The sequence below is a fragment of the Zychaea mexicana genome (genome assembly GCF_025766255.1).
Source record: "Zychaea mexicana strain RSA 1403 chromosome Unknown BDB00scaffold_152, whole genome shotgun sequence".
Taxonomy (NCBI): domain Eukaryota; kingdom Fungi; phylum Mucoromycota; class Mucoromycetes; order Mucorales; family Lichtheimiaceae; genus Zychaea; species Zychaea mexicana.
This window is the reverse complement of record NW_026516815.1, coordinates 14596-41367: the sequence shown is the minus strand read 5'-3', so window position 1 is coordinate 41367 and position 26772 is coordinate 14596. Positions and strand designations below refer to the sequence as shown.

General features: G+C 43.2%; 6 protein-coding genes across 6 annotated transcripts; 3 read left to right on the top strand and 3 right to left on the bottom strand.

Annotated features, from left to right (window-relative positions):
* Nucleotides 1-439: 439 nt before the first annotated feature.
* BDB00DRAFT_878910 (uncharacterized protein) lies at nt 440-2973 on the top strand (the record flags this gene model as incomplete). Its single annotated transcript, XM_053127796.1, has 6 exons — nt 440-580; nt 688-953; nt 1039-1688; nt 1760-1927; nt 2001-2881; nt 2965-2973. 6 exons carry the CDS (start codon nt 440-442, stop codon nt 2971-2973), a joined length of 2115 nt encoding a protein of 704 aa, XP_052973393.1.
* A 240-nt stretch (nt 2974-3213) lies between these two features.
* BDB00DRAFT_878909 (NMDA receptor-regulated protein 1-domain-containing protein) lies at nt 3214-6443 on the bottom strand (the record flags this gene model as incomplete). The annotated part of the gene is made up of 11 exons (XM_053127795.1): nt 3214-3281; nt 3367-3811; nt 3924-3993; nt 4079-4440; nt 4552-4994; nt 5085-5358; nt 5470-5604; nt 5762-5919; nt 6007-6111; nt 6204-6282; nt 6387-6443. The coding sequence occupies 11 exons, from the start codon at nt 6441-6443 to the stop codon at nt 3214-3216; spliced, it is 2196 nt and encodes a 731-aa protein (XP_052973392.1).
* A 2708-nt stretch (nt 6444-9151) lies between these two features.
* On the bottom strand, nt 9152-10911 carry BDB00DRAFT_855967 (cystathionine gamma-lyase). Its single transcript, XM_053125759.1, has 3 exons — nt 10761-10911; nt 10295-10582; nt 9152-10191 (listed from the first exon to the last, which is right to left on the bottom strand). Exons 1-3 carry the CDS (start codon nt 10905-10907, stop codon nt 9439-9441), a joined length of 1188 nt encoding a protein of 395 aa, XP_052973391.1. The 5' UTR covers nt 10908-10911; the 3' UTR covers nt 9152-9438.
* Nucleotides 10912-13430: 2519 nt separating this feature from the next.
* On the bottom strand, nt 13431-13625 carry BDB00DRAFT_726440 (uncharacterized protein; the record flags this gene model as incomplete). Its single annotated transcript, XM_053118250.1, has 1 exon — nt 13431-13625. A coding segment is annotated over one exon (195 nt), but the record flags the coding sequence as incomplete, so codon positions are not given.
* A 2069-nt stretch (nt 13626-15694) lies between these two features.
* Nucleotides 15695-19955, top strand: BDB00DRAFT_855958 (uncharacterized protein). The gene is made up of 12 exons (XM_053125758.1): nt 15695-16390; nt 16520-16625; nt 16752-16946; nt 17120-17251; nt 17320-17521; nt 17642-17732; nt 17872-18016; nt 18220-18378; nt 18546-18845; nt 19010-19125; nt 19247-19385; nt 19548-19955. The coding sequence occupies exons 1-12, from the start codon at nt 16143-16145 to the stop codon at nt 19707-19709; spliced, it is 1995 nt and encodes a 664-aa protein (XP_052973389.1). The 5' UTR covers nt 15695-16142; the 3' UTR covers nt 19710-19955.
* Nucleotides 19956-21700: 1745 nt separating this feature from the next.
* Nucleotides 21701-25473, top strand: BDB00DRAFT_965445 (Spb1 C-terminal domain-containing protein). Its single transcript, XM_053129782.1, has 10 exons — nt 21701-21773; nt 21871-22015; nt 22112-22158; nt 22250-22367; nt 22456-22822; nt 22911-23059; nt 23139-23256; nt 23346-24432; nt 24517-24649; nt 24729-25473. Exons 1-10 carry the CDS (start codon nt 21737-21739, stop codon nt 25165-25167), a joined length of 2640 nt encoding a protein of 879 aa, XP_052973388.1. The 5' UTR covers nt 21701-21736; the 3' UTR covers nt 25168-25473.
* The last annotated feature ends 1299 nt before the right edge of the window (nt 25474-26772 follow it).

Sequence of the window (26772 nt, the reverse complement as noted above, 5' to 3'; positions counted from 1 at the left end):
GTTGAAAACTCGCTTATCACATGGTATGAGCGGAAACCTTTCCTAACCTCTATTCAAGTTGTGTATACCAACAAAATCATGTTTGGCATACACATAAATTCTCAGCATAACTATACGACACCGTGGAATGGTTGGGTGGATGGTCGTTGTTGCCATGTGCTTGCCCTAGATGCTAGGTTATAATCGTGGGAAGTGAAAGACGAACATGGGAGCAGTTTTTGCGACCTGATAAAACTTGATGGAACTGTCATGGGAGCTGAACACCATTGTACAAGACGTTTGATGATGCCATCATCGACCAAGAATTTGCAGTGTCCAATCGGAACGGAGGTTTCATTTTAAAGATTGCAGCTGCGGACAATCGATTGGCATTATTGTATCAGATCTTCCATCTATCAACTTTTCTTCTTTTTTAGTTTGGATCATACAGTTTTCGGGAATGAGCGGCAAGGCATCCTCCTATACCATTTTATGGGCTTCACAAACTGGCAATGCCGAATGGATTGCTAAAAACATTCATTCCGAAGCAAAACAACGAGGTTATGCTGGTGAATGTTTTGCCATGGATGCTTATGAAAAGGTACGACGATAAATAATAGACATGACAGTGTTTGTTGTTGCACCCCCCCCCTTTCTTTACTTGACAACTGCCCACAGCTTCCTTTTTAACGCCTAAAACTTTTAAAGGCACAACTCGACAAAGTACGTGTATTAATTGCAGTGACTTCCAACACGGGCGATGGCGATGCACCAGATCATGCACTCAAGTTTTGGCGGTTCATGAGACGAAATAAGGAACCGGGATACTTCAAAGACTGCAAGGTTGCAGTTCTCGGTCTCGGTGACACCAACTATACCAACTTCAACAACCAAGCCAGACGCTTGGAGAAAAAGCTGAAGGATCTAGGTGCCACCGTGTTTTATGAAAAGGGCTTGGCCGACGAAGCCGAAGGGTAAGTTAAACGAGGTATTTAAAGAATAAAGAGGAACCAAAACTTGTATATAACCATCAAACCTATTTTATTTCTCGATTATTAGTCTCGAAAGTGTCGTTGATCCATGGATCGTAAAGCTGTGGGATGTATTGCCCAACGTTTTAGAGAAACAAAGCGAGGGAATCGCTGCCGAAAACTTGGCCGAAAAGATGGAAGCCGTCAAAATCGAAAATGCCGCCACTACTGACGATGCTGACAAGAACCCTTACTCGGCAGATGCTCGATCCACCGACCTTGTTCCTGAAGTCGAAAAATATCTTGGTTTGGAAAACTCATTGGTTGATCAAAACGGCAAAAAGCCCCATTTGGGCCATCCTTTGACGCTCGACTACTCTGGTTTGCAGAGTGGAATGCAATTAACGGGTATGCCTCGGGTTCCAGCTGCCTCGGCTAAACTCGTACGTCTGGAAGCAACCAGACCTGCTGACGAATTGCCTACAACTCAATGTATTGTCACGCCTAGCCCTATTATCCAAGCTTCGGTATCTCGTGTGCAATGCTTGACAACCCAGGATGCAATGAAGCGTACTTTGCATGTTGAGCTCCAAGTGGATGAGGGTTTAGAATATGAACCTGGTGATGCCTTTGGTGTCGTAGCACCCAATGATGAGTCGCTTGTTGAAGCGGTTCTCGATAGACTCGTATCTTCCACTGCTGAAGGATACGAAACACTTTACAATGTGGAGGGCGACAGTAAGTAATCAAGTCGATTTATACAAGTTGTATGACTCATGTGTGCTGTATTTTTTCTTTTTTTTTTCAAGGTCTTCCCACACATCTACAAAACTCCAAGTCCGTGACCTTGGTTGATTTGCTTCGATATGCCGTGGACTTGACTACGCCGCCAAGAAAGGCTTTGCTTCGTATGTTAGCCGACTTTACATCTGATGCCGAAGAAAAGACCAAGCTGATCTATCTCTGCAGCAAGCAAGGTATGAAGATACAATCTGGGATTAACCTTTTAAGGATTAGGCAGTTATTAACCCGGTTATGCGTATCGTACAGGTGTTTCACAATTTAATTCCATTCGAGAGCAAATGCCAACCTTCCTCGACATTCTCAAGACATTTCCAAGCTGCAAGCCTCCTGTGGAACGACTGCTCGATGCTCTCCCAGCTCATATGCCACGCTACTACTCCATTGCCAGTTCTCCTCTCAAGTACCCTGGCAAAATTCACTTTGCATTCAATGTCATTGACTACAAGAATGCCTTTGATGTTCCTCGCAAGGGTGTTGCTACGCCATGGTTGGATAGATTGACTGGCTATGTGGCTGCCCGATCCAGCAAAGAAGCCACGGTTGTGGATCTTCCTGCCAACTCGATCAAGGTCCCCATCTTCAAGAAGGAGAATGCCAATGCGTTCGTGTTGCCCAGCGATACCAAACGACCTTTGATCCTGATCGGTCCTGGTACCGGTATTGCGCCATTCATTGGTTTCATGCAGCATAGACAGCAGCAGTACCGAATCCGCAAGGTGATGGGAGGTGTTGGTACTCATCCTTCGCGCGATATCAAGAAGGAATTTGGCTCTATTTGGGTGTATTATGGTTTCAGAGAACGTGCCAAGGATTATCTGTTTGAGCAGGAACTCGAGGAATTTGTCAAGGACGGCACTATTGCACACCTGGGTTTGGCCGTCAGTCGTGAACAGACAGAGAGCAAGATCTATGTGCAGGATTTGATCCGCAAGGATAGTGACAAGCTCTATGATCTGATTGTCAAGCAGGACGCTGCTATTTACGTCTGTGGTGATGCTAAGGGTATGGCTAAGGGTGTGCAGGATGCACTTGTTGATATGCTTGTCCAACACCAACAGCTGGATGCAATGGCAGCCACTAAGCTTCTCATTGAATGGATGGGTAGCCGCAAGTATCTTCGTGATCTGGTAAGTTTCTATACCAATTACTACTTTCAATCATACAGCGTTTGATACTAATTTTGGTTCTTTAATAATTAATTCAAAAACAGTGGGCATAAACAAAAACGATGCATCCATTTTTCTATGTTCTTTTGTTTCCTTTTGTAAAAGATGTAAATGCTTTCTAATGTCAATTCAATTCTACACATTGCCTTTTCCAACTTCATCCATCCCTTACATTTCCCTGTTTTTGCTCTTCAACAAGCACTTGAAACTTTTTTTCTGATAGTGTATGTAAATTACGTATCATATTTCTTTTTCTTTTTTACCACTGTTTCTTTACTTTTCTTCCCTTTCCTTTAGAGCTTTGCCATTTGAAGATCAATGATCTTCTTGATGGAGGGATCGAGAGGAGCTGCCGCATCAACTGCATTATAAATAGTGATATTAACATTTTTCTGTGAATATTTAAAAGTTTAAAAAGATCAACACACACACATGCGGGAACTTACCAGTCTTCTTAAATCGTTCAATGTTGAGTTTCAAACTTGGATCAGATTTGTTAATTTCAGAAATCTTAAGCAAACATCGAATAGCCAGCACCCATTGTTTTTGACGGAGGTAGACTTCAAAACCAAGGTTGTGAGTATCGATCGAGTTGGGTGCAAGCTGCTGCAGTGGCTTGATGAATAGCATGGCATCTTCTAAGGGTGTCTTTGTGTTGAGATATTTCTCGCCTGCCGGATCCTGATCAACAGGTTGTTTGCTACCGTCTGGCTGCTTCTTGGCTGCAGGCGTTGCAGCAGCAGCTGCTTCTTCCTTCTTTTCATTGGTTTTTTGTGCCTTGAGCTCGGCCTTGCGTGCCTTGCTTCGTGCCTTTTTCTTTTCAGCTTCGCTCATTCCACTTTCATCAATGCCGTTTGAAGGGCTGGGCTTGTCTGCGATGGCCAGGTATGCCTAATTGAATTATAATCCCCCCATAATCCAATTAATAGCTATCCTATTTTTCCTGCTAAGAATACACTCTGACCCTTTGTCCATTCACTCAACCCCACAGCCCCTTCCTTACCTCAACAGCACCCTTGGCAGCCTTAAGATAGTAAGGATGATCACGGATATGGTCCTCGTATCGGAGAAGACTAAAGGGATTCACAAGCAGCTATTATTAGTTTCAAGAATAGTTCTTGTTTAAAAAATTTGATGGAAAAGAAGGTGTATCCTTACCTGACATAAGCTCGGAGGGTCATTTTACGCGCGCAGTAGGTATGGAAATCGAATTGATCATCGAAAATATCGTCATAGATCTTTTCAATGGTATGGAATCGCTTCAAAGCCTTGCCATATTCCTTTTGTCGCAAGTATGCATATCCTTCCTCAATGTTGAACCACTGACATTGCATATCAGCCAAATCCTGAATAGCAGGTACTTCCTTGCGCGTAAACAGGGCAAGTGTCTTTTCAGCCTCTTCAACCTTGTTGGCACGCAACATATATTTTGCACATTTCGAGTTGACAAATCTGTCTTGAAGATCCAGTTCGCGAGCATCGTTCATAATAGTAGCTGCTTTTTCGATCTGGCCCGTATGCTACATAGAAATTACGCATTTTTCGCCGTTCCCAATACGACCCAAAATACCAATGTTATTTCTCTTCAAACCGCATAGTAGAGAGAGATGCAGAACAATTAGATACGCTACCTTGAGGATTCTGGCCTTGGTCATATACAATTCGACAACAGTAGGACTATGGTCAATTGCAGCCTGGATAGTCTCGAGTGCCTTATCGTGCTGAGAATGGTAATCGTAGTGTTGAGCGATATAGTACAGTGTCCACAAAAGAGCAGTAGGTGGTTCCTTTTGACCTTCAGCAGTGAAGCGGCCAGTCTTTTCCAACGATTCGCGATATCCCAACACTAGCTTTTCAATAGCAGCATGCTTTTCGCTGTTACCATAGTATTTCTTTGTGCTAGCGAAAACAGATGGAACACCCTTGCGCAAAGCATTCTGGAGGACGGCGTCGACCTTTAGGTTAAACTTGTCACCCTCAGCGTACTGCAGCACGAGACCTTCAACGGCTTTGGATTTGGGGTACTTGTCATAGGTTTCGGTCAAGAATCGGTAGGCTTCAGCACGCTTGCTCTCTAATGAACCAGTCATCAGTTATGGTTTCTTTTTCTCGACTAGTATGTGTAGTCACTACCACCATCTTAATTTTAAACCAGACACTTTACCATCATCCAAACCCTTCAATGCCAACAAAGCCTTGACGTAGGCACGGTCATGAGGATTTTCGGCAACCAAGTTCCAGTAGCCCTTTTCGGCTTCCTCCTTTTGGTCCAACTTGGTCTGGAAGTAAGCCCGCTTTTCTCTAGCAGCACGCTTATCCATGACCTGATTCTCGATCTTGTCCAGATGTTCCAATGCACCCTTGAAATCGCCCATTTCCTCCAACAGCGAGTTATGGTACATCAATAACTCGGAATGTTCGATCTTATTGCCGATATCCTATATTTAAAAATTATAATAATAACAATGCAATCAGCGAAAAATCGTCTACTGATACATGATATCCGCATTACCACTCCACCAACGAATCCTTCTTTTTGTCTTTAATACCTTAACCGACTCTTCGTGCGAAGTCAACACGGTGATTGCTTTGTCGGGTTTGCCGGCGAGTTGATGGGCGACAGCCAATCCAATCCAAAATGGTGGGTTTGTAGGTCTTTGCTGCAGTAACTGAGTTCTAGTTTCCTTTTATTCCACGTAATAGTTGTTGATGGTATCCAAAGAAAAATGCATATAATAGAGAGGTTAGCTTCAACATCGCATACTGTCGAGATCTAATATGAACTAAAGATAGAAAGTTTCCACCACCATCCCCAAATGTATGATTTTCTTTCTGACTTACAATCAAGGCATCATACTGACGCATTTGGGTTTGTAACAAAGCAAAATCGCGCAAAATATGGATATCGTTCTTATTGTACTTTAACGCGTGAGTGTAACATTTTGCTGCTTCGGCGTAGTTCTTGTCAGCACGGTGCAATAGACCGTACACATGCCAACCTAATCAATTATTCCGTATACGCGTTATCAAATCAGAATTCTACTAAAGTCGATTGCCCGTGGTTCTTCTTTCTAAATAAAACTTACAGATATGCGATGTCAAATCATATTGCAAGCCCTTTTTGACATATTCATAACCTTCCTCCTTCTTCTGAAGGTTGTTAAGGAACAAGCCCTTCATGGCCAAAGTTTCTAAGGAACAAGCAAAACAAAGGTTGTCAGCTGTTTTATTCACGCTACCACCACTACCAGCCCAAACACCTTAGCAGAAACAGAATTTGTACCTCCATGCTCAGGAAACTTTTTCAAAATCGAATCGGCCAACTTCAAGCCCTTTTTGTATTGTCGGTGCTCATAAGTTTTCTAACCAAAAATAAAATGATTTATTTAACCTTGGATTTCAGGGCACTTTGGTAATTATATATTTTTTTTGGACGCGGAAGAGGGGATGAGCAGTGCTTGCTTACCAAAATGTTTTTGAAAACGGCGGCTTCTTTTGAAGGAAGTTCTCTCTTGGGAGGCATTATGGTCAAAGGGATTTCTCAAAACTACAAGAGAGGGAGAGGAAAAGAATGAAAAGCGTGTTTCTACGGGCTGAGTATGTGGGTGGCGGGGTAGAGTAGGGCCTCTCTCTCTCTACAACTGGGCCTATCATTAACAAAAGATTTTGAAGTTAATAGTGACTTGCGAAATGTCACAGCAATGACTACCGCCGCAGTATCAGATCTCGCATACTATGCATAAGCATTCGAAGATTGTTGCGCTATCTACTACTACACATGAAGCAGACCATTTGAAGCTAAAACTTGTTATTAAGGAAGCTGATTTCTAACATAGTTTAATCATGAGGAAGATGGTACTTTCACCAAAGTCCAGCCGTATATAAGCACTTGCTTACTGTTTCTGCTGTCGCTACAACAAAATTTGACAGAATGAAGTTTTTTATGCAGAATTCGCTATTATATGATACACTTTGATCTCGTCGGTCTTCAACCGCAAACCTATATCTCTTTTCGGCCAATATCAAACCCCAAAAGAATTAGTGAGATTTATATTAGCTTGCGGACTAGTTTTTTTTTTGTAGGTGAACTGCTTCCAGACTAGTATTTAGAGGCATAGTAGTTAATACAAGCAAATCATAGAACTGTCAAAACCTTATTTATACGCACAAAGTTATACAAAGTGGGGCTGCTGCTGTACTTTTTACGCTCTGCATAATTTTCATCTGCCCACCCGCAACTGATATATACTCTTTCCTACCTCCTCCTCCCCCACTCTTCGAATTTCAAGGCGGGTTATTCCCAAATTGTCAAACTGAAGAGTAAGAGGAATCGCAAGATCATAAGGCTGCAACATCTGATACCAGTAGGAATGAACAGGATCATATAGTATCCGATAATGGCAGCGTATATGGTGAGCGCGAAGAAAGTGAAAAAAAAAGTCAACCACCTCTAGACTTGAGCCTAACGGCAATGATGATCTTCACCAGTTTTTATCGTACAGCACGACAACCATCGATATTGAAAAGATAAAAACCTACAATTATAAGATTCACATATCTTATTTCGTCTTTAAGCCCATGACGTAAAAACCATGACTTCTTTGCTAATACATTAGGATGTTAAACTATGACCCTTTACAAATGACTAACCGTTCTCGTATGTAGCAGAACATGAACTTGTAGATTGGTGAAGGGCAGAAAGGTTGGCCAGTTTTAGCAGGGACTACATAAACAGGCTCAGACGGAGCAGAGAGGTCAGAAAGGGGCCCCTTGCTGCCGCGAATTCACGCAAATCCGTTTAAGGCCTCTCTAGGTGCTGTAAGCAACCTTTCCAGGCTAACATAGTTACTCGTCATATTTGACCGTTTTGTACCCAAATCCTACCTCTCCTACACATATATGGTAGTAGGTACAGTAATAATACCGCTCTTACTAACCTCTCTTATACATATTTCCGCTTCTTAATAAATGTAAAAGACTGCAATCCTTATCTTCTTTATTGCTTGTGTATGCTCAAAAACCAAAGCAAAGAAAGCTACAATTACATTTGACAGCGTCGAAGATGCAATTACTGCACCAATGGATGATAAGTCTGGAAAGTGATAGCCTATGTGGCAGGGTGGGTAAACGTTAAAGCCCACGAACCTTTATGTTTTTCGTGTGCGTTTTTTCGCTATATCGTTATCAACCCCCCTTGTATCCATCCTACCCAACAACAGTTCATCTTTGCTCTGCAAGTCTTTCATTGTGAATTGATTTTTTGCTTTGCAAGTCTTTCATTGTGAATTGATTTTCAACAAAAATAAAAATTACACACTTTTGATGGAAAACTTGTGTTGACGATGTTCATGTCCATAACTTTAATCCCACTCAAAAGAGTTGATACAAACTTCACTTGTAGGTATTTTGGTCCGGTCCTCCGATCGTCAAACCCCGTACAACACTAGAGTACAAAAGGAGAAGGAGGCAAAAAGCCAACACGAGAAGATTGAACGAACATATAGTTTAGTAATAATTAATTACTAACTTTTTCACGTTGTTCTGTTATCGCTGGTGCAAAGGAACCGTTTTTTTAAACTTTTACTGTCCTCCGTCATGCAAATTTAGGCGGATCGCAAAAGAAAAGCCTGTCTGTCGATAATACTTTGCGGTTTTTTTGAGTGCCATCGGGTTACACAGCTAATACAGCATTTGAGATACCCGAAAACTTGGGGGAGGGAAAAAAAACAAGATAGTAAATCAAGCTGTGTGTGTATATTCCAATTACAAGGCAAAAAAGATCGCTAAACTTTAATACACTTTTCGCAGATCGGTTTCCAGTTAGTGTAATATGATATGTATTATGAGCAGATTTTTCACATACACAAAAGACAGATAGATAGAGCGGTTGATACATACGAGCGTTACTAAATGTACAGAAAGAGACGAATGCGGTTGACGCATTAAAGGCGTCACTACTACTATGATACTAATACTATTAGGTCACCCATTTGTGAGTGAGAGAGAGAGAGAGAGTGAAAAAGGGGACAAACCCCGCGGTAACATTTCCCCACACTGGATAAGGAATATTTGAGATGGCAATCATCATCTGTGGGCCATAAGCAAATCACACGGCTCCCAGCAACAGCTATCTATCGCTTTGCTATCGCCTATCACTAGACATAGCACACACACAAAAATGACACTAATGATAACATCAAATGCCAAAAGAAATGAATGGGAATATTCTCACAGAATTCTTAAAGGAAAAAAAACACACATACACACAAACAAGTAGACATGCCAGCAAACATGTGATCAGTGACAAACCACAACTCAGGGTGGGGTACCAAGAAAAGAGTGAGAACAATGGCGTGGGAGAAGAAGAAGAAGAAAGAAGGGGGGGGAGGAAGTGCACATGTGCATCACTGTATTCAAATCACTGATGTCAAAATTGTTCTTTTATTAGATATCCTTCCGGAGTCATGATCAAGGGAAAAGCGACGAATAAGGGTGTGCATCTGTATGATTCCCAAAGGCTAGGCTTTCAAATAAGCGTTGTCGAGTGCTTGCTTGAAATCCGCAATTATATCCTCGACATTCTCTATGCCCACAGACGCGCGGATCAAAGTCTCTGTGATTCCGAGCGACGCTCTCAAAGCTGGCGGCACATGTCCATGGCTCATGTAGACAGGGGACGACACCAACGACTCGGCACCACCCAACGACGTTGCGAGTTTGGCCATCTTCAAATGCTTGTAGAACCGATTGACGTTGTCCAGGTTGCCCTTGATATCAAACGAAACCATGGCGCCGTATCCTTTTTGTTGTCTGCGCACCAATGCGTGCTGTGGATGCGATTCCAGACCTGGATAATACACTGCAGTGACCTGCGGATGATTTACCAGATATTCGGCCAACTGGATCGCATTTTGTTCATGGCGATCCATACGTACTTCCAAAGTCATGAGTCCGCGGCGTGCCAGATAGCAATCAAAGGGAGATGGGACGCCCCCCATACAGTCTTGGACGTATTGGAACTCTTTGTGTAGAGCGGGACTGTTGGTCACTGCAACGCCCATCAGAACATCCGAGTGGCCGTTAATGTACTTGGTCACTGAATGCATCACGACATCGGCTCCAAGTTGCAACGGATTCTGAAAGTATGGAGTCATAAAGGTGTTATCGACCACCAAAAAGGCATCCTTGTTGTGTTGATGGATGTGTTGCGCAATCGCTTGGATATCAACGATACGTAGCGTTGGATTGCTGGGTGTCTCAATCCATACCATCTACGATTAAAAATAGAGTTCTCAGTGTTGCTGTTTTGTAGTGATGCGAAAAAAGAGCTAATATGTATACTGTAAGATGTATAATTCGCACACATTCACACACCTTGGTATTAGGTTTAAACAATCCAGCGATATCATGTGGATTACGCAGGTCGGCAATGGTTGTTTCTATTCCATGCTTGGAAGCAATTTTTGCAAAAGACTCATATGTACCGCCATACAGTGCATCCGAAGCAATCAGATGCGACCCAGCGGGCAATATGCTTAGTACAGCAGAGGTCACTGCAGTACCGGATGAGAACGCAGATGCATACTCGGCTCCTTCAAGTGATGCTATGGCTGTTTCAAACGCATTTCGATTCGGATTCCCAGCTCGTGTGTAATCAAAGCCCTGTTTAATTGGGAATTTTCATCGTTAGCTTTTTTGACCAAGAGATAAGAGCTGCAAAGAAAGGAAAGAAAATCTATACTGATATTCGCTTGCTATGTATGCAATGTTCATATACATATATATGCAGCAATGAAGAATAGTGCAGAAAATAAAAAGAAAGCAGCAGTATGTAAAAAACCTGAATAACTTCAGCAGCGGGTTGAGTAAATGTTGTTGACAACGAGATTGGTGGAATGACGGCGCCAGTCGCAGGATCTGGTTCTTGACCAGCATGAATGGCGCGTGTGCCGAAACCTTGCATGCTTTGTTTCGTGTCGTTGGCCATAGTAGCTGCGATAGAATAACTCTTTATAAAAAAGGCGAAAAAGAGCCATATAAGGAAACAGTCCCTTTTTTTACGCGCCGACGAGACTACTATATGTTATGACCATATCACCAGAAGGCAACAAGCAACCAGGGAAGCAAGTGCGCGCTCGTTGCAGCAGTAATGGCAACAGCAGCAGCTGTTCGTGCCTGTTACAGGCAATCAGAATCTATATTACAATAGAGGACATTTTTATTTCCCGTGAGAAAAAAGACATAAAAGTACTGAGATCCGAGGAACATTGTCCTATTTATTAAGTATACTAGAACGACGGTTACCAGCTGAATGCTATCCGGGCCTTTTTTTTTACTGCCCACCACGCTTCTATTCTTCTCTAGTATGTAGTAAGAATAGCAGCAATGACAGTAGGCCCCTTTCCTCTCCCATTTGCAAACATTGGACGTTGTTGTTGTTTGTTACTATCATTACTGCTGCATTATCGTACATTGTATCTGGAGATGCATTGACCAGCAGTCTGAGCATATGTACTTGTGATGCGTGCAGAGAAATAATGTGGCGTAAAGAAGGCATAGTGAAAAAGTAATTGTTTTGAGCAAACAACAACTTTTTGCGCGCACACGCCCCCCCCGCCACCAACCCGTCGTGCATTGATCTACGTAATGCCGCCATTGGCATCGGGGTTGTCGCCATTTCTTTGTTCTATAGAAAGTTGCGGCAGTAGATGGTTCTTCTAGGAATAACTACATCGTCATTGAGAATTCCTACCTGCAAAAGCCATTTTACACACGTGTGGAAGGGAGGGGGGGAAAGAAGGGGAGGTAGCGCGCTCTCGGGGTATGGGTTATTTAGTCAGTAAGTGCGGGCTACTAGGGGTGGTTTTAAGAAGGTCTTTTCTGGGGGTGCTAGACCATCTTTTCGTAGTAGATCACACATCCATCATAGTCCCAAGATGGGCTAAGCTTGGAAGCTGCTGCTGGCGACGATGACGATGAAAGATGGCTATCCCGCATAATATCACTGTTTTTTTTATATATAAATTATTGGTATTTTTAAAATATACTCCTACGGAGGAAAATTGACAATGGGAAGCGCTAATATAGAAGGGTCAATGACACAAGTATGGGGTGAGAAACAGAGATGAGGAGAGTGTGTGGGTGTGCGCTGAGTTTCATAAAAGAAAATAAGGGTCCCTCATGGTATATAGTTTGGGGGTGGGGTAGAGAGAGAGAGAGAGAGAGAGAGAGAGGTTGGCTACACAAGAAAAACAAAACACACAAATAGAAGGGTCATTGACATGATGGATACTAAAAGTGGGGTTGGGCTGGGTGAGAGCATACCTCATACTTCATACGCTCGGTGCATAGCGGGAAAATAAATAGTGTTGGAAAGAAGAAAGGAGGCAGGGAAACTTGAACTTGGGAAAGACAACGAGTCGATGACTGTACTGCCTCCTGCCATTGAAATTCACATTGCACATAGAAAGGCGACCCCCACCCTCAATTCTCTCACGCTGTGTTTTTCTCCATATGTCAAAAGCGGGCAACCAAGTCAGATTTTGTTTTTTTTTTTATGTACAGGAATGATGTGTGTGCTGTTTTTTTATGTGACACTTGATAATAATAATAATAATAAAGCATTTCAAAAAGAGACAAAGAGAATAAAGAGGTTGGGTTCATACTATAGAAATGTGATTTGAGTGTGAGAGGCACAAGATGGGTTATGTTGTGATTGATGAGAGAGAGAGTGCGTGTGTGTGTGTGTGTGTGATTTTTTTTTTTTTGGATAAAAAGAAACGATGCTCTATACAGAATATGCTATGCATCTACTACATAATGGGAACAAAAGAGAAGAATAACAACAGCTCAAATAGAAAAGAATGAAAAAACAAGATGTGTGTGTGTGCGAAATGATGGATGATGGATGACGGATAGTAATAATAGCAATGGTATGTAATAGAGAAAATGAAGAAGGAAAGGGATGGTATAAATGTTTAGCTGCAGTAACAGTAACAGTATTGGTAGTAATAGTAAAAGTAGTGTTGAATGAAGTAAGCAAGACAAATGGGTTGGATTACTAGAATGGAAAGATGGAATGAATGGAAGGCAACGATGACGCTGACGGGCACTGTTGTTGTTGCTGTGGCATCATGATAGGAGGCAGGATGCGTGCTCGCGGCGGTCGGTCCAGAAGATCCATGAGACTGCTATTGCTACGCTTGCATGGGTGGTGTTCCATCAGCTGCAATGACCGAGCAGCCAAGGTAGGTGAGTTGTCGGGCGTATTGACCAGCTCAGAATCAGAGTCAGAGTGTGGATGGTCAAACGTGTTTGATCCCGTCGACAAGGCGGGTGAGGGAGGCGTTGATGGTGTCGGTGTTGTTGCTACGACAACAGATGGTGACGATGGCAACGGCACTTTTTGTTGCTGCGTTACAAGGGTGGTGGTGTTGTTTGTTGCAGCAGCAGCAGCAGCGCGTCGTGGCTGCTGTTTTGTCACTTTGGCGCGTCGACGATTGGGAGAGGTGTGAATTCTGACATGTCGGGTCAATTCGTCCGAGCGTGAAAAGCGCTTTTCACAGCCAGGAAAGGTGCATTGGTGTGGCTTTTCGCCGGTGTGGGTGCGGATGTGTCTGGTCTGGTGCTCGAGGCGATAGAATGATTTGGGACACATTGGACACTTGTACGGACGTGGAATGTTTGCCTTGTCCACCGCAGCAGCAGCAGCAGCAATGGTGCGCTTCTGTAGCTGTGGGTGCTGTTGTTGTACGTGTGGCATTGAATGGGATGCTGAAAGACTGATCAGACCAGTTGCTGCTTGAAAGGCCATGTAAAGAGTGTGGACGATGGGTTGGTGAGGAAGGGGTGCTGCTGGTTGGCTGAGAGAGAGGATGTAGGAAAGTATAAGAGAGAGAAAAAAGAAAAAAAGAGTTGAGAAAAGCAAGGCCTTTATATAGTCGGGATGCAAGATGGGGGTCAAAGCGGCTAATTTCCTTTTCTGCCAATTGTGTGGGATGATGGACAAGCGATTAGAGGCAAACGGGGTGGGGGTGGGGGAAGGGCACAGAAAGAGGAAAGGAGGTTTTTGAGTGGGGGTGGGGATATGTATTATGTACACTGCGTGTGTAAAATACATGCACTTATTACAGGAGACTGCATTTTTTTTTTGGGGGGGGGAGTGGGCCGAGTGGAAGAGAAGAGAGCGGACCTGGACATTCGGGAAACGACGATAATACATCAGATAGCCTCAAAAGGGAATCCCTTACCAAATAGTCTGACTGGCCTGCCTGCCTGCCTGTCTGTCTGTCCACTGTGTTGTTGTAATATCCAGTGATTATTTCACACGTTCACTTAATCGAACTTTTTCTTTCTTTCCTGTTTGCAATTGCACACGCACCGCCACCCTTGGAACAGCAGCAGAGCAACCTGCACCCTTTCTGCCTCGGACAGTCCTTAAGAGCAAAAAGAGACAGCAGAGGCCAAAGAAGAACGAAAGAACGAAAGAAAAAGAACAAAAGGCCCAGGAGGACGTCGAAAGAACAATGCAGGGGGTGTGCAATACTATGTAATGCTTCTTCCTCTCTCTCCCCCCCCCCTATCATCGGATAATATCTCTGGCTTCTTCTAACTCAGTACATTTATCAAGAAATATCTACTACCCTACTACAATTACTACTACTACGCTTCAGTTATTGAGCAGCTCCAACAACACCCTCCTTCCCCCCCCAAAGGGGGTTTGTGGGGTAATCCCAGATCAACAAGTCCGGTTATGGTTATTCCGCTTATTGTAAAAAAAAACATAAATAAATAAATAAATAATAAACGAGTTCTCTCTCTCTCTCTCTTTGCTTTGATCATTCCGAATATCTCATTCGTATCGTAACATATCATAGAGTCCTCTCTCCTATCATGCAAACTAGTGCTGCTACACATCACATGAAAGTCACTGCTTTATCTAAAGAAAGTCTGTGTCAGCTTCTTCTTTCCTACTACTACTAGTATTACTAAGTAGTAGTGGTAGTAGTAATATGCAGAATCCCTTATCCGTGCATACTCTATAGCCGCCTGCGTTTGCTTCCTCCTCCTACCAGCCAACCCCTCCCCCAACCAACCAGATCATACGCTGAGCACATGCACGACGCGAAACAACATTAGGAGATTATAAAATTCAGGGAGTAAACCTAAAGGGGGCTGCGATGTGTGTGGAGTGTGTGTGTGGTGGGACACCCAAATCCAGACTGACCAGCAGCGATCACTCTCTAGCTTCTCTTCCATGCGTCGTCAAACACCACCACCATCAACGTCGTATATCGTATAACTATCGTATACAGAGGGTCGTAATAACACGTGAAGTGATAGTATGTATTGTCCAGCCAAGCTCAGTCTGTCCCCCTTATTGCCCCAAATCACCAGAGCCCCCCTCTCAGTATGATGTCAACGATGGCTGCTTGTCTCGTTTTTTCAAAATCAAGAGAGTGACGGTGTGTTTTTCATATGTCCTGTCTCTCTCTCTTGTCTCAACTGTTTTGCTACTCCGACTAAGGTTTTTTTTTTGTGACCACTTGCTATGACCACGTTTTTTTTTAACATTTACTATTATTATTTATTATGGGTATCATTACCCACCTTTTTTTTTCTCCGGAGCATGTCCGCATTACTTGTGGGGGGGGAGGATAGTGGGAAGAGACAAGAAAGAAAGCGGGGTGCATTTTTTTTGGGGGGGGGGTGTAGGGTGGGGAGATGCTTAGTGGCATGGGAGCACAAGTCAAGGGAAAAAAAAAAAAGGACAAAAACAAGCCCGCAGCCCACCGGGAAAAGGCCCAGTATAATATGCCGCCGCTTTACCCGTCTAATAATATCATTAACCGTTCCAAAACCAAAAACTTCCCGTCTGTGTGTATAGCATACACGATAAGCTTTTATTTCCCGTTGTCACAATGAGGCAAAGACCATCCTTGTACCATTAGCATAAAGTCACACGGACCCCGTTGCAAACTGTAGCGTGAGTGGTCTATGGTGATTATAGCAGTAGTAGTGGACAGTTCAAGCAGAGTGGTTGCGTAAGCGATCAATTCTTTCCCAGTGTGGGGGGGGGGACGAAATCCTGCTTAATTTTTTTTTTCTTTGTGGTTCCCCTTGAGGGTTAATAACTTTCACATTAACTCAATTGCACTGTTCATTCAGAAAAACTTCTTTTATTATTATTACTACTACTATAACTACCTACTAACTAGGGAGAATGCCACCTGTATTACAGTTTACTCCGTTTGCATCATCTGTCGATGCAGCATTTTGGCAAGATTTGGCAACCAAGAAACTCAATGTGCTGAAATTGTCAGAGGCCAGTCAGCCTGTTTACGCCTACTACGCAACAGGCCACAGTCACCATAGTTACAACAACAACAACCCGCCCCTTCCCGAGGCTGTCTCCATGCCAGCCCGGATTTGTGTCCCCGCTCAGGGGTTGGATACCAACGATGATACCAGGTAACATAATACACTGTGTTGATAACACTGGGTCGTAGGTAGTAGCCAGTAGTGCTTAGCCGATTGGGAACAATGGCTATAATATAACTTGAGAGGGAGGAGCTTATAAGCCTGATTCTTCTTTGCCAGACCACCGTTCACGTTTCGCGTAACGGGAACATTGCTAAACACAAACACCTTTGAAGACTTTAAAAAGTTGGACAAGAATAGTCTGTTCCAGCAACACAGTGACCAGGTAAGAGAAAACCCTATCCTCGTGAAATTAGATAAGGTGATGCTGTGTGTGTGCGAGAATTTCGGATAGATTGACATTTTTGTGCTCTCTGCCTTTTTATTACAATGTGTGAACGGGAATGAAAAGATATGGCAAGCCATTGAGAGCGGAGATGCATTTGATCGTCCGAGCGTCCTTTCGCATTTCCTCCTGCTTACGTTTGCAGATCTGAAAAGATACAAATTCTACTATTGGTTTGCATTCCCGGCTCTGATGCCGCAGGAGCCGTGGTTACAATCCCAACCCATCAGTCCGATCGCCCACACCTTTAGTCCCGTCGAGGTAAAATAAATCCCCCATCTATCCACTGTTCCTGCTTTCTTTTTTTCTTTCTTTATGACCTAGTGGCTGGGTCCCTGTACCTTTTTGTACTCACTTCCACCCTGCCCTTGTCCTCCTCCTCCCCCCCACCACCACCGCTCTCCCTTATTTGATCTTCCGATATAAAAAAAAAGACGACCGCGTTGGCCAATGCCTATCAAGCTGCCGATCGGCCACCGTTCTTCCTAGTCAGGCGCAAACCAACAACAGTGCTCTTGGGTCGCTTACGCGACTGGGACGAGTTCTATACCAAAGAACAGGACGAGGTTAGCTCAATAATACAAACAGGAAAAAGAGTGTGCGATCCGTTGATTAAAAAAGAGATCTTGGCTAGTTCTGGGTTGGGTTCGCAGACCCTTCCAATCGAGACACCATCCCGGGCTGGCCGTTGCGGAACCTACTTGCACTACTGCATGAAAAGCACGGCATCCGCAAATTAAATGTGCTGTGCTACCGCGAGATACCTGGAAAGGTTACGTCGATTGACGCCTCGCGGCTGCTTGTCGCCGAATTGCCACCTTTGGCCACTTTTACAAGTAAAGTAGTGAATAACAACCCTACTGGGGAAGAAGGGAAATTTCATGCAAAAAAGTTGCTGGTTGCTGGTGCGTGTGTGAAAAAAAGAACTTACCCCCCCCCCCGATCAATCCATCTAGAACCACCAAAGTCGGTCGGATGGGAAAGGAATGCACAGGCTAAACTTGCGCCAAGAATGGCTGATCTGGGCCCATTGATGGACCCTATACGGTAAATTATATACATTTAAAGGCTCTATCTTTTTGCTTTTCTCAAAGGGTCATCGAGGAAAGGGGTTCTTGGGGGGGGGGAGGGAGGGAGGGAGCCGCCTTTGTACTTTACTGATTCCGCCGCCACCTACATACCGTAGATTAGCAGATACTGCAGTCGATTTGAACTTGAAATTGATGCGGTGGCGCGTCATGCCGGACTTGGATCTGGATAAGGTTAAGCATACCAAATGTCTGTTATTGGGTGCAGGGACACTGGGATGCTATGTAGCGCGCTGTTTATTGGCAAGTCTTCTTCTCTTTTTATTTAATGAATGAAATTAAGGGGCGAGGCTTGGAAAAATAGAGGAGGTGGGGTAACAATAGTGAAATAGTTAGTGGGGGTGGGGAGGATGAGGAGGATGAAAGGGGAGAGAAGGAACGGGGAGTAAGGCTTTTGGAAGGGGTGAGCGTAATTAGCAGCATGTTAAAGCTTCCGTTTCTTCTAGGGGTGGGGCATTCGTCATATCACATTTGTCGATAATGGTCGAGTCTCGTTCAGTAACCCTGTTCGACAACCCCTTTATACGTTCAAGGATTGCGTCAATGGAGGGCAGCCCAAGGCCGAAGCTGCCGCTAAAAGTCTTTTGGAGATCCAACCCACCGTGGTGAGGAAGTGTGCTTTAAGTTTTCAGTGAGAGAGAGAGTGTGTGTGTGTGTGTGTGCCATTGCATCATGCATTCGTTCATAATTGCCCCCCCATAATACCCCATACATTACGTGCATGCGTTGGGGTCCTAACTCATTATATTCGGCGGCAACACCATCATGATAGAACTCTGTCGGATACAATCTGTCAATTCCTATGCCTGGACATGTCGCCGCCGCTGGTTCGGACGATGCTTTATCGAATGACATTCAACAGTTGACTGATTTAATTCGATCGCACGATGTTGTCTATCTGTTAACCGACAGCCGTGAAAGCCGATGGTTCCCTACCTTGCTTGCCACACAAGCCAACAAACTGGTGATCAACGCAGCGCTTGGATTTGACACGTATTTGGTGATGCGCCATGGGTCCAAACATGGCTCCTTGGGCTGTTATTTTTGTAACGATATTGTTGCCCCAGCAGATGTAAGTTTGGGTTACAATAAAACCTTTTTCTCTCCCCCACACACAAACAAACAAACACACCCGCAACCCAACAAAAGAGATGCATGAATGCATGTGTGCATGTGTGTGTGTGTGTGTGTGTGTATAAAACATCACGCTAAGAAAAAAGAGGGAAACTACCTTAGTCATTGACGGATCGTACGTTGGACCAGCAATGCACGGTTACCAGACCCGGACTCGCTGCCATTGCCGGTGCTCTTGGCGTCGAGCTGATGGTATCAGTGCTTCAACATAAAGATGGGTAACGTTGAGTTTCTTGATACATAGAGAGAGAGAGAGAGAGAACCTTGTCGTCGTTGAGAGATTTTCATGCAATTAAAAACATGGCTAACTATAACGAAAAAAACAAACAAACAAAATAGCATCGAAGCGGCTGCATCCGACGACAGTGATTGTGTTTTGGGCCGTGTCCCTCACCAAATCCGCGGATTCCTCGGTCAATTTCACAACATGCTTATTGTGGGACAAAGTTACGCCAACTGCACGGGTTGTTCAGAAAAGGCAAGTCCATTTCCACCGCGTGGTGGCTCGAACAAAGAAATTTTTCTTTTTGGGGGTTCTAAGAGAGGGAATGAGGAGGACAATGATCATGATATGACGATGTGTGTGTATACGTGAACGCTAGTAAACAACAACTATCTCCCCCACAAATTCAACCAATAGGTTATCGAAGCCTATCAGCAAAATCCATTGCAGTTTATAAGTAAGATCCTGCGTGACCCAGAGCATCTAGAACAAGTGTCTGGTATTGCACAGATGAAGGCAGAAAGTGATGCGCTATTGTTGGACCAAGATTGGGGCGACGAAGAAGAGGATGATTTTTAGAATAAAGAAAAGCTCTTACTTGTGACATATCAGTTTTGTCACGGGGAGAAGGGGTGTGGGGGGGGGCGGAGGATAGGGAAGCAGTAGCAGTAGTAGTATAAAAAATGCATTAAAGCACATATAAAAAATACGTGTTGTGTGGCCCATGGACCGGAATTTTTCTTATTTGTGTAGGGGTCCCCTTATCTTGGCTTTTATCTATCAACCTCCCACTCTACTCGCGTCTCTTTCTCTCTTTTAACCCCACCGACCCCCCCACCCTCCCCAACGTCGCACAGCATTCCCGGGCGATCTCTGCCATGCACATAATATGCCGATAACTGCGGTTCTTAAACCTTGTTTTTTTATACAGATGATGTGCTCTTTCTAATTCAAATAGACAGTATAATATACAAGTCAGATATCGGATCTGATTCTTAAATTCCGCTTATCGGGTTAGCAGGGAAGTTCTGTTGCGAACGCGTTGGATGTTTTACCAAACTTCTGTAACATGGTATGCTGCTCCGTTGTTGCCCGCAGTTATACAACGATAAGATTTACTGGGATCTACAACTATTATACGCGTAAAAACCATAGATGTGAAAATAACACAGATAATAGAAAAATTAGGCCTGTACAACGAATCATCATTTCAGCTTCTTAACAATAAGCTAATATGATAGTAGTAGACGCCACGCTTTATTGTATGACATTGGTATCATATTGTTTAAGAAATCGGGCTATCTTTTACATTTGCATGGTCCGTTCTCAAGCACTATGTAGTCTGAAATACAAGATGTCCATACAGAACTTTACAGCCTCACAACAATGCCTTTAGAAAGGGCAGTCAAAAGAGCTATAGCAAAGGGTAACTGAAGTATTTAGAATAAGGAAACACGCCAGAATCCACCTGATGGACCAACGGACCTTTTATTGCGGTATATTGTTTTACCAAGTACATAGGTCCCACTACTAGTCGAAAAGAAACCTCAGGAGATTAAGGGCTTAAACGAAGAAACCGACGCGTCCTAACGTTTGTGCCTGAAAGTATATTATTGCTGCTATTTTCAGATTATACTGTGATTACATCTTTCTTAGTGAAGAAGGGATTTCATTTATAAAACGTTTGGTTTTTAGATGGAGGTCCTTGGGAGACATGTAAAAGATTGGCATAACATAAAAGTCCAGCATTAACTTCCAACCAATCACAGGCACCACTCATCTCTTATGTTCATGTTTATGCACGTAGATATCTGAAGCCCCCCTTAGTATATCCTACTTAGAGCACAAAGATGCATGATGATGTCAATAAACGTACGATATGTCATTTCTTGTATTATTTACTTGAAGCTTTTTTGTCAGGAACAATGTGGTTTAAAAAAGTAACTTGCCATTGACTACATTTTGTAGCAAAGATGGTGATAGCGTAGCTGGATATCATCTCAATGCACCTGAGTTTTCAGGCACAACACAACCGATACAGCCGCACCATCAGCAGGCATTTCTACGTACAATCCCTTGCATTTCAACTTCACTGTGTAAAAGATATAAATATGATATATTTTCAAGGCGTGAGTCATCAGAATTTATGTCCTGTATCAGTAATTGACGCTCTAGGAAGTTCGAAAATGATCCTTAAATTTGCAGCTCTAAAATCAACAAAAGAGCAAGAGTGCTTTGTGTAGAACCGGCACAAAAAAGCTCAATAGCTAGTTGAATACTCAAAAACGTCGCCAACTTTGAATCCAACGTTCATCGTCTTTTACTTCTGGCTCGCTGCTTATTTAAGGAAAAGGAATTATGGTATAAAAGTGCTACTATACCGATGCTTCAAGTGCGCATGGGTTTAAGTGATGTGCTTGGTGGGCTTGATTTAGTGTGGTGGAACTCATTTGAAACTTTCCTAAAGCTGACGTTGAATCCATAAAGTTAAAGCATGATTGTGGCTTTTCGTTTCCGAATTTGGAAAGGGGAAACTATTTTGAAAGGTTCAGCAACTTTTTTTTATCTTGCTTGAACTCTTTTTTTTGGTTTAATCACTTCCGATCATGGGTAAAAAGGGCCGTGATAAGAAATCGTCCAAGGGTAAGCAAGAATCAGCCATGCTAGGAATATATACACAAGACGATTCGCATGTGTCGCTAATTCATTTATTTACAACCTTTTTGTGCTCCTCGTATAGGACGTTTGGATAAGTACTATCATTTGGCCAAGGAACAAGGTTATCGTGCACGTTCCGCGTTCAAACTTATCCAACTCAACAAGAAATATGAATTTCTCGAACGAGCTCGAGTATTAATTGATTTGTGTGCTGCCCCTGGTGGTTGGTACGTTATCATTATCCCGACGATCTGAACATTTGGGACCATTGTATATGTATTTGAAAGCTTATTCATCGCCAAATTACTTTTTGTTGTAAATAGGCTTCAAGTCGCCACAAAGTACATGCCAACGTCCAGTATGATTATTGGTAAGATTTTGGAAAATAGGAAACCAGTGATTGGCCGAACCAGCGAAATCGTGCAGGAGATCTTACTCTTTTTTTTTTCTACTTGTAATAGGTGTCGATCTTGCACCAATCAAACCGATACCCAACGTCATTACGTTCCAAGACGACATTACCACTGACAAGTGCCGAACACACCTTCGCCAAGAAATGAAGACATGGAAAGCCGATGTGTACGTCTTTTTTAATGTGGTTTAATATAATATACATGTATACAGGAAAAAGGAAGCGACAATGCTTAAACAACATATGCTTCTGTAGTGTACTTCACGACGGTGCTCCTAACGTCGGTGCTGCTTGGGCTCAGGATGCTTACTCCCAAGTTGAATTGGTACTTATGTCATTAAAGCTGGCTACAGATTTTCTGTGCAAAGGCGGTACATTCGTCACCAAGGTTTTCAGATCCAAAGATTACAACAAGCTGATGTGGGTGTTCCAACAATTGTTCGCCAAAGTGGAAGCTACCAAGCCCCCATCGTCTCGTAATGTCTCTGCCGAAATTTTCGTTGTGTGTCGCGATTACCTTGCACCTAAAAAGATTGATCCTCGCTTCCTTGACTCAAAGACCGTGTTTGAAGAACTGGATGCTGGCGAGCCGGCTAAAGTTAGCGATATTTTTAGACCTGAGGTATGAAGAAAAAAGAAAGCTACTGGAATTGCGCTATAGTTGCACTTGGCAGAGCGATAAAAGTGACTTATTCTTTGTTCATTCATAGAAAGCGAAACGTCAACGTGAAGGTTATGAGGAAGGAAATTATACTTTGCACAAGAAGATTGATGTCATGGAGTTCATAACAGCACAGGACCCTGTTGTATTTTTGGGCACATATAACCAAATGGTGTTTGAGTCTGACGAGTCAAGAAAGTAAGTTGACTGGCTCACTACATGGATATTAGTGGTAGAGCTAATGAATGCATAATTAATTTAATAATTTTTTTAATAGACTCTTGAAGAAGAGTATCACGACAGAAGATATCAAGGTGAACTGCGAGGATTTGAAAGTATTGGGCAAACGTGATTTCAAGACGTTGCTCAAATGGCGCTCTGATCTGCGTGAAGAGGTATGTAAAGTTAAACACTTCATTTTAAAGAGAATAAGGAGCTAGACAATATGTTTGAAAAAGCGAAACTAATCTCTATCAATGTTCAGTTTAAGCTTGATGCAAAGGAGAAGGTTCAAGAAGTTGTTGTCGAGGAAGAACCGTTGGACGAAGACGAACAGTTGCAGGCCGAATTGGAAAATCTTACAAAAGAAGAAGCCGCTAAACGCAAACGTGCCAAGCGTAAGGCCAACGAGAAAAAGATGAAAGACATTCACCGCATGCAACTCAACATGACCGCACCTACCGACATTGGTATCGATCAAATGGGCGTTGATGGCGAATCATTGTTCAGCATCAAAAAGATCGACAAGGAAACAGCTTTGACGCGCCTTCAAAAGGGCGACATGTCTGTTGCAGATGATTTGGCTGATGATGTGAACGATGATGACACAGCGATGGGTGGCGCTTTGAAGGGCCGGATACAACAAATGGATACAATGGTAGTTGACGGTAGCGATTACGAAGACGAACTCGATCAACAGCTTGAAGATGACTATGAGCGCTACAAGGAGCGAAAAGCCGAAAAGAATCCCAAGCTTAGAGCCAAAAAGGCGCGACAAGAGTTCGATGAATGGCACGGTTTCGATGGCAAGAACAAAGAAAAAGATGATGATATGTCATCGGATTCTGATGACAGTGACAATGACGACGAAGCCGAGGAGCAACAAGAGTCAAGCGATGAAGATTCGGATATTGAGCTGCAGCAGATTGGTGCATTAAGCGACGACGATGATGATGTTTCAACTGCACGGTCCGTCCAAAAGCGTAAGACTGGAAACTCGTTGTTAAATGATCTCGGTCACAAGGCTGCAATGGCCAAACGTACAGCCAGCGGTTTGTCCACGTCAGCATCCATGTTTTTCGACAGTGATATTTTCCAAGGCATTGATGGATTGGATGAGGAAGATGAAGACGATAGTAGCGAAGAAGAAAAGGATACGCTACAAGCTGCCATTGGTTCGAGAAAGCGGAAGGCTGAAGAGGAGTTACAACCTGAAGACGAGGACAACGAGGATGACGAAGAAGAGAGCGACTTTGAAGTTGTACAAGAAGATGACGAATTTGCGGATTCGGATGACGAAATGTGGAATGGCGTAGAGGATGAAAACTCAAAGGCTGTCAAGCGTGCTAAAGGTAAGAAAGTGTTTTGGTATCTGGGAAAAAACTAGACAAAGGAGGAAATTTTACTAAGTTTGTTGATTTACCTCGCGATTTTAGAGAAGGGTTTGGTTACCCCCGAAGCCGTGACATTGGCTCTTCAATTAGCTAACCGGGAAAAGACCAAGGCTGATCTAATCGATGAAGGATTCTCAAAAGAAGCATTCCGGGACAAGACGGGACTCCCAGAATGGTAAGTGAACTCAAGAGAGGGTGTAACGACAACATTTGTTGACATAATCCGTCCACGTGTACTAAAATTTAAATACTAGGTTTTTGGATGACGAGGGCAAGCACAATAAGCCCCATTTACCAGTAACCAAGGAGGCCGTCAAGGCACTTCGAGAGAAGCTCAAGGCATTGGATGCTCGACCTATCAAGAAGATTGCTGAAGCCAAGGCCCGTAAGAAGATGAAGATGGCTAAGCGTATGGCCAAGGCTGCAAAGAAGGCCAACGATGTCGCAGACAATCCCGACATGACTGAGAAAGAAAAGCTGCAGTCCATCAATCGCATTGTGGGGCGCGCTAGCAAGAGCAAACCAAAGAAGGCCGTCAAGTTGGTTGTGGCCAAGGGTGCCAATCGTGGTATCAAGGGTCGTCCTACGGGTGTTAAGGGCAGATACAAGATGGTGGATTCTGTAATGAAGAAAGAACTGCGTGCTGAAAAACGGCGAGAAAAGAAAAAGAAGAAGGGTGGTCGTAGAAAGTAACAGAAGCAATCAGTCTTTTGTGTTTTTTTTACCCGCTTATCTCATTCATAACAGTTTTCTCGCCATCATTACTTACACACACGCATACGTAATATTCTTCACCGCACACTGTTTTTTTCATCACATATCAACAAACACATCTCATCACTCAACACCTTCAAAAGAAAAAAAACCCGTCTGTACTCTAGTAATCTCTTGTTATTTTGCATGTGTTACAGTTTTCAATTCGCATTATATTTTTTATTCATATATACTTATTTTTGCTTTATTATAAAACATATCTGGCAGTGGTATATGGATGATAATGCACGGTTTCACAAAACTGTCTCGGGTTCTGGGGTGATACGAAATGATTAGGTTATCTTGTCAACGATTCTAGTGGATGGAAATTCATAGTGCGTTTTGACGCTAACACATTTGACATGGTTACATAATCGCAGTTATGAACATTCTCTCAAGGTATCCAGCTCGATGGAGGAATTATCACTTCTAATCCTCCATACTTCACTATATGCAGCAATGAGGCATACGAACACGATTCTAGTTTACATTCGCTAAGCATTCTCAAGTATCAGTTTGCTCGGAGCTTTCGCAGAAAGTTCGCCATGGTTGTTGCTGATATGCTTCCGAATGAGCGCACGAGATCGATGGATTGCAAAGATGCGATATTGGGAGCCCGAGCGTTAGTTCTAGTGCCGTACAGCTCTGTAAAATACTAGCCATGGTGCTCGCCGATAAGCAGTAGCTGTTTATGTACACTCTTTCAAGTTTTCGTCTAATTGAGAATACAACTGTATAGCTCGAGATAGCTGTCATAGAAAATGGCATATTGGTGCCGTCGGTCATGCTGATGTGTAGATCCTGCAAGGTATTTATACTTTGGACCTTCAAGGGTTCTAGCGCTCACATTCCGCGGATAGTTTGTAGAGGAGACATTTGCAGACGTGTTGCCCTAGCAGTGGTTTGGAGATGGTCATAGGTAAACCCTCGAAACATTTTGGTGGGGAGTGTGACGTTCAAGTAAAAATATAACAATAACAGAAGACCATTTTGATAAAACCTTCGGTAGTTTTAGATCTATTTGAGACGATGATAGTGCTCCTATAAATGCTCTAAATTTCATAAGAATATGGATCGATGCCAAGATGACGTAGCAGTGGACAGTGTGGTAGCAGTTACTCAAACAGATGGTTTGTGTCAAAGTCATCATGTAACAATTAAGTTAATATGTGAAAGGGGGATTGTGACATATACCGTACGTAGAGGAGAATAGCACACACTCCAAAACAACACCATACTAGAATGTCGGTCTGCTTTAAAGGGGAATCCCATCAACATGCTATTGCCGATATCTATTGTTAGAACCTATGTAATCGATAGCTTTGTCAGCGTATTTGGAGCAATGTGACAAACAGTAAAAGGGAATGCTGTCGGAACAATGCTTGTTATTCAGAACTATTTTCCGTTTATGAGTAGATCATGTCGATGCATACAATCGATTAAATCCGAAATCATCGGTAGCTGGTGGACTGACCTAGAGGAGGTTTACCATCTCAACAGATCGTTGTAGCTGGCGAGGTGCCATGTCGTGCACCTTTCGATTCT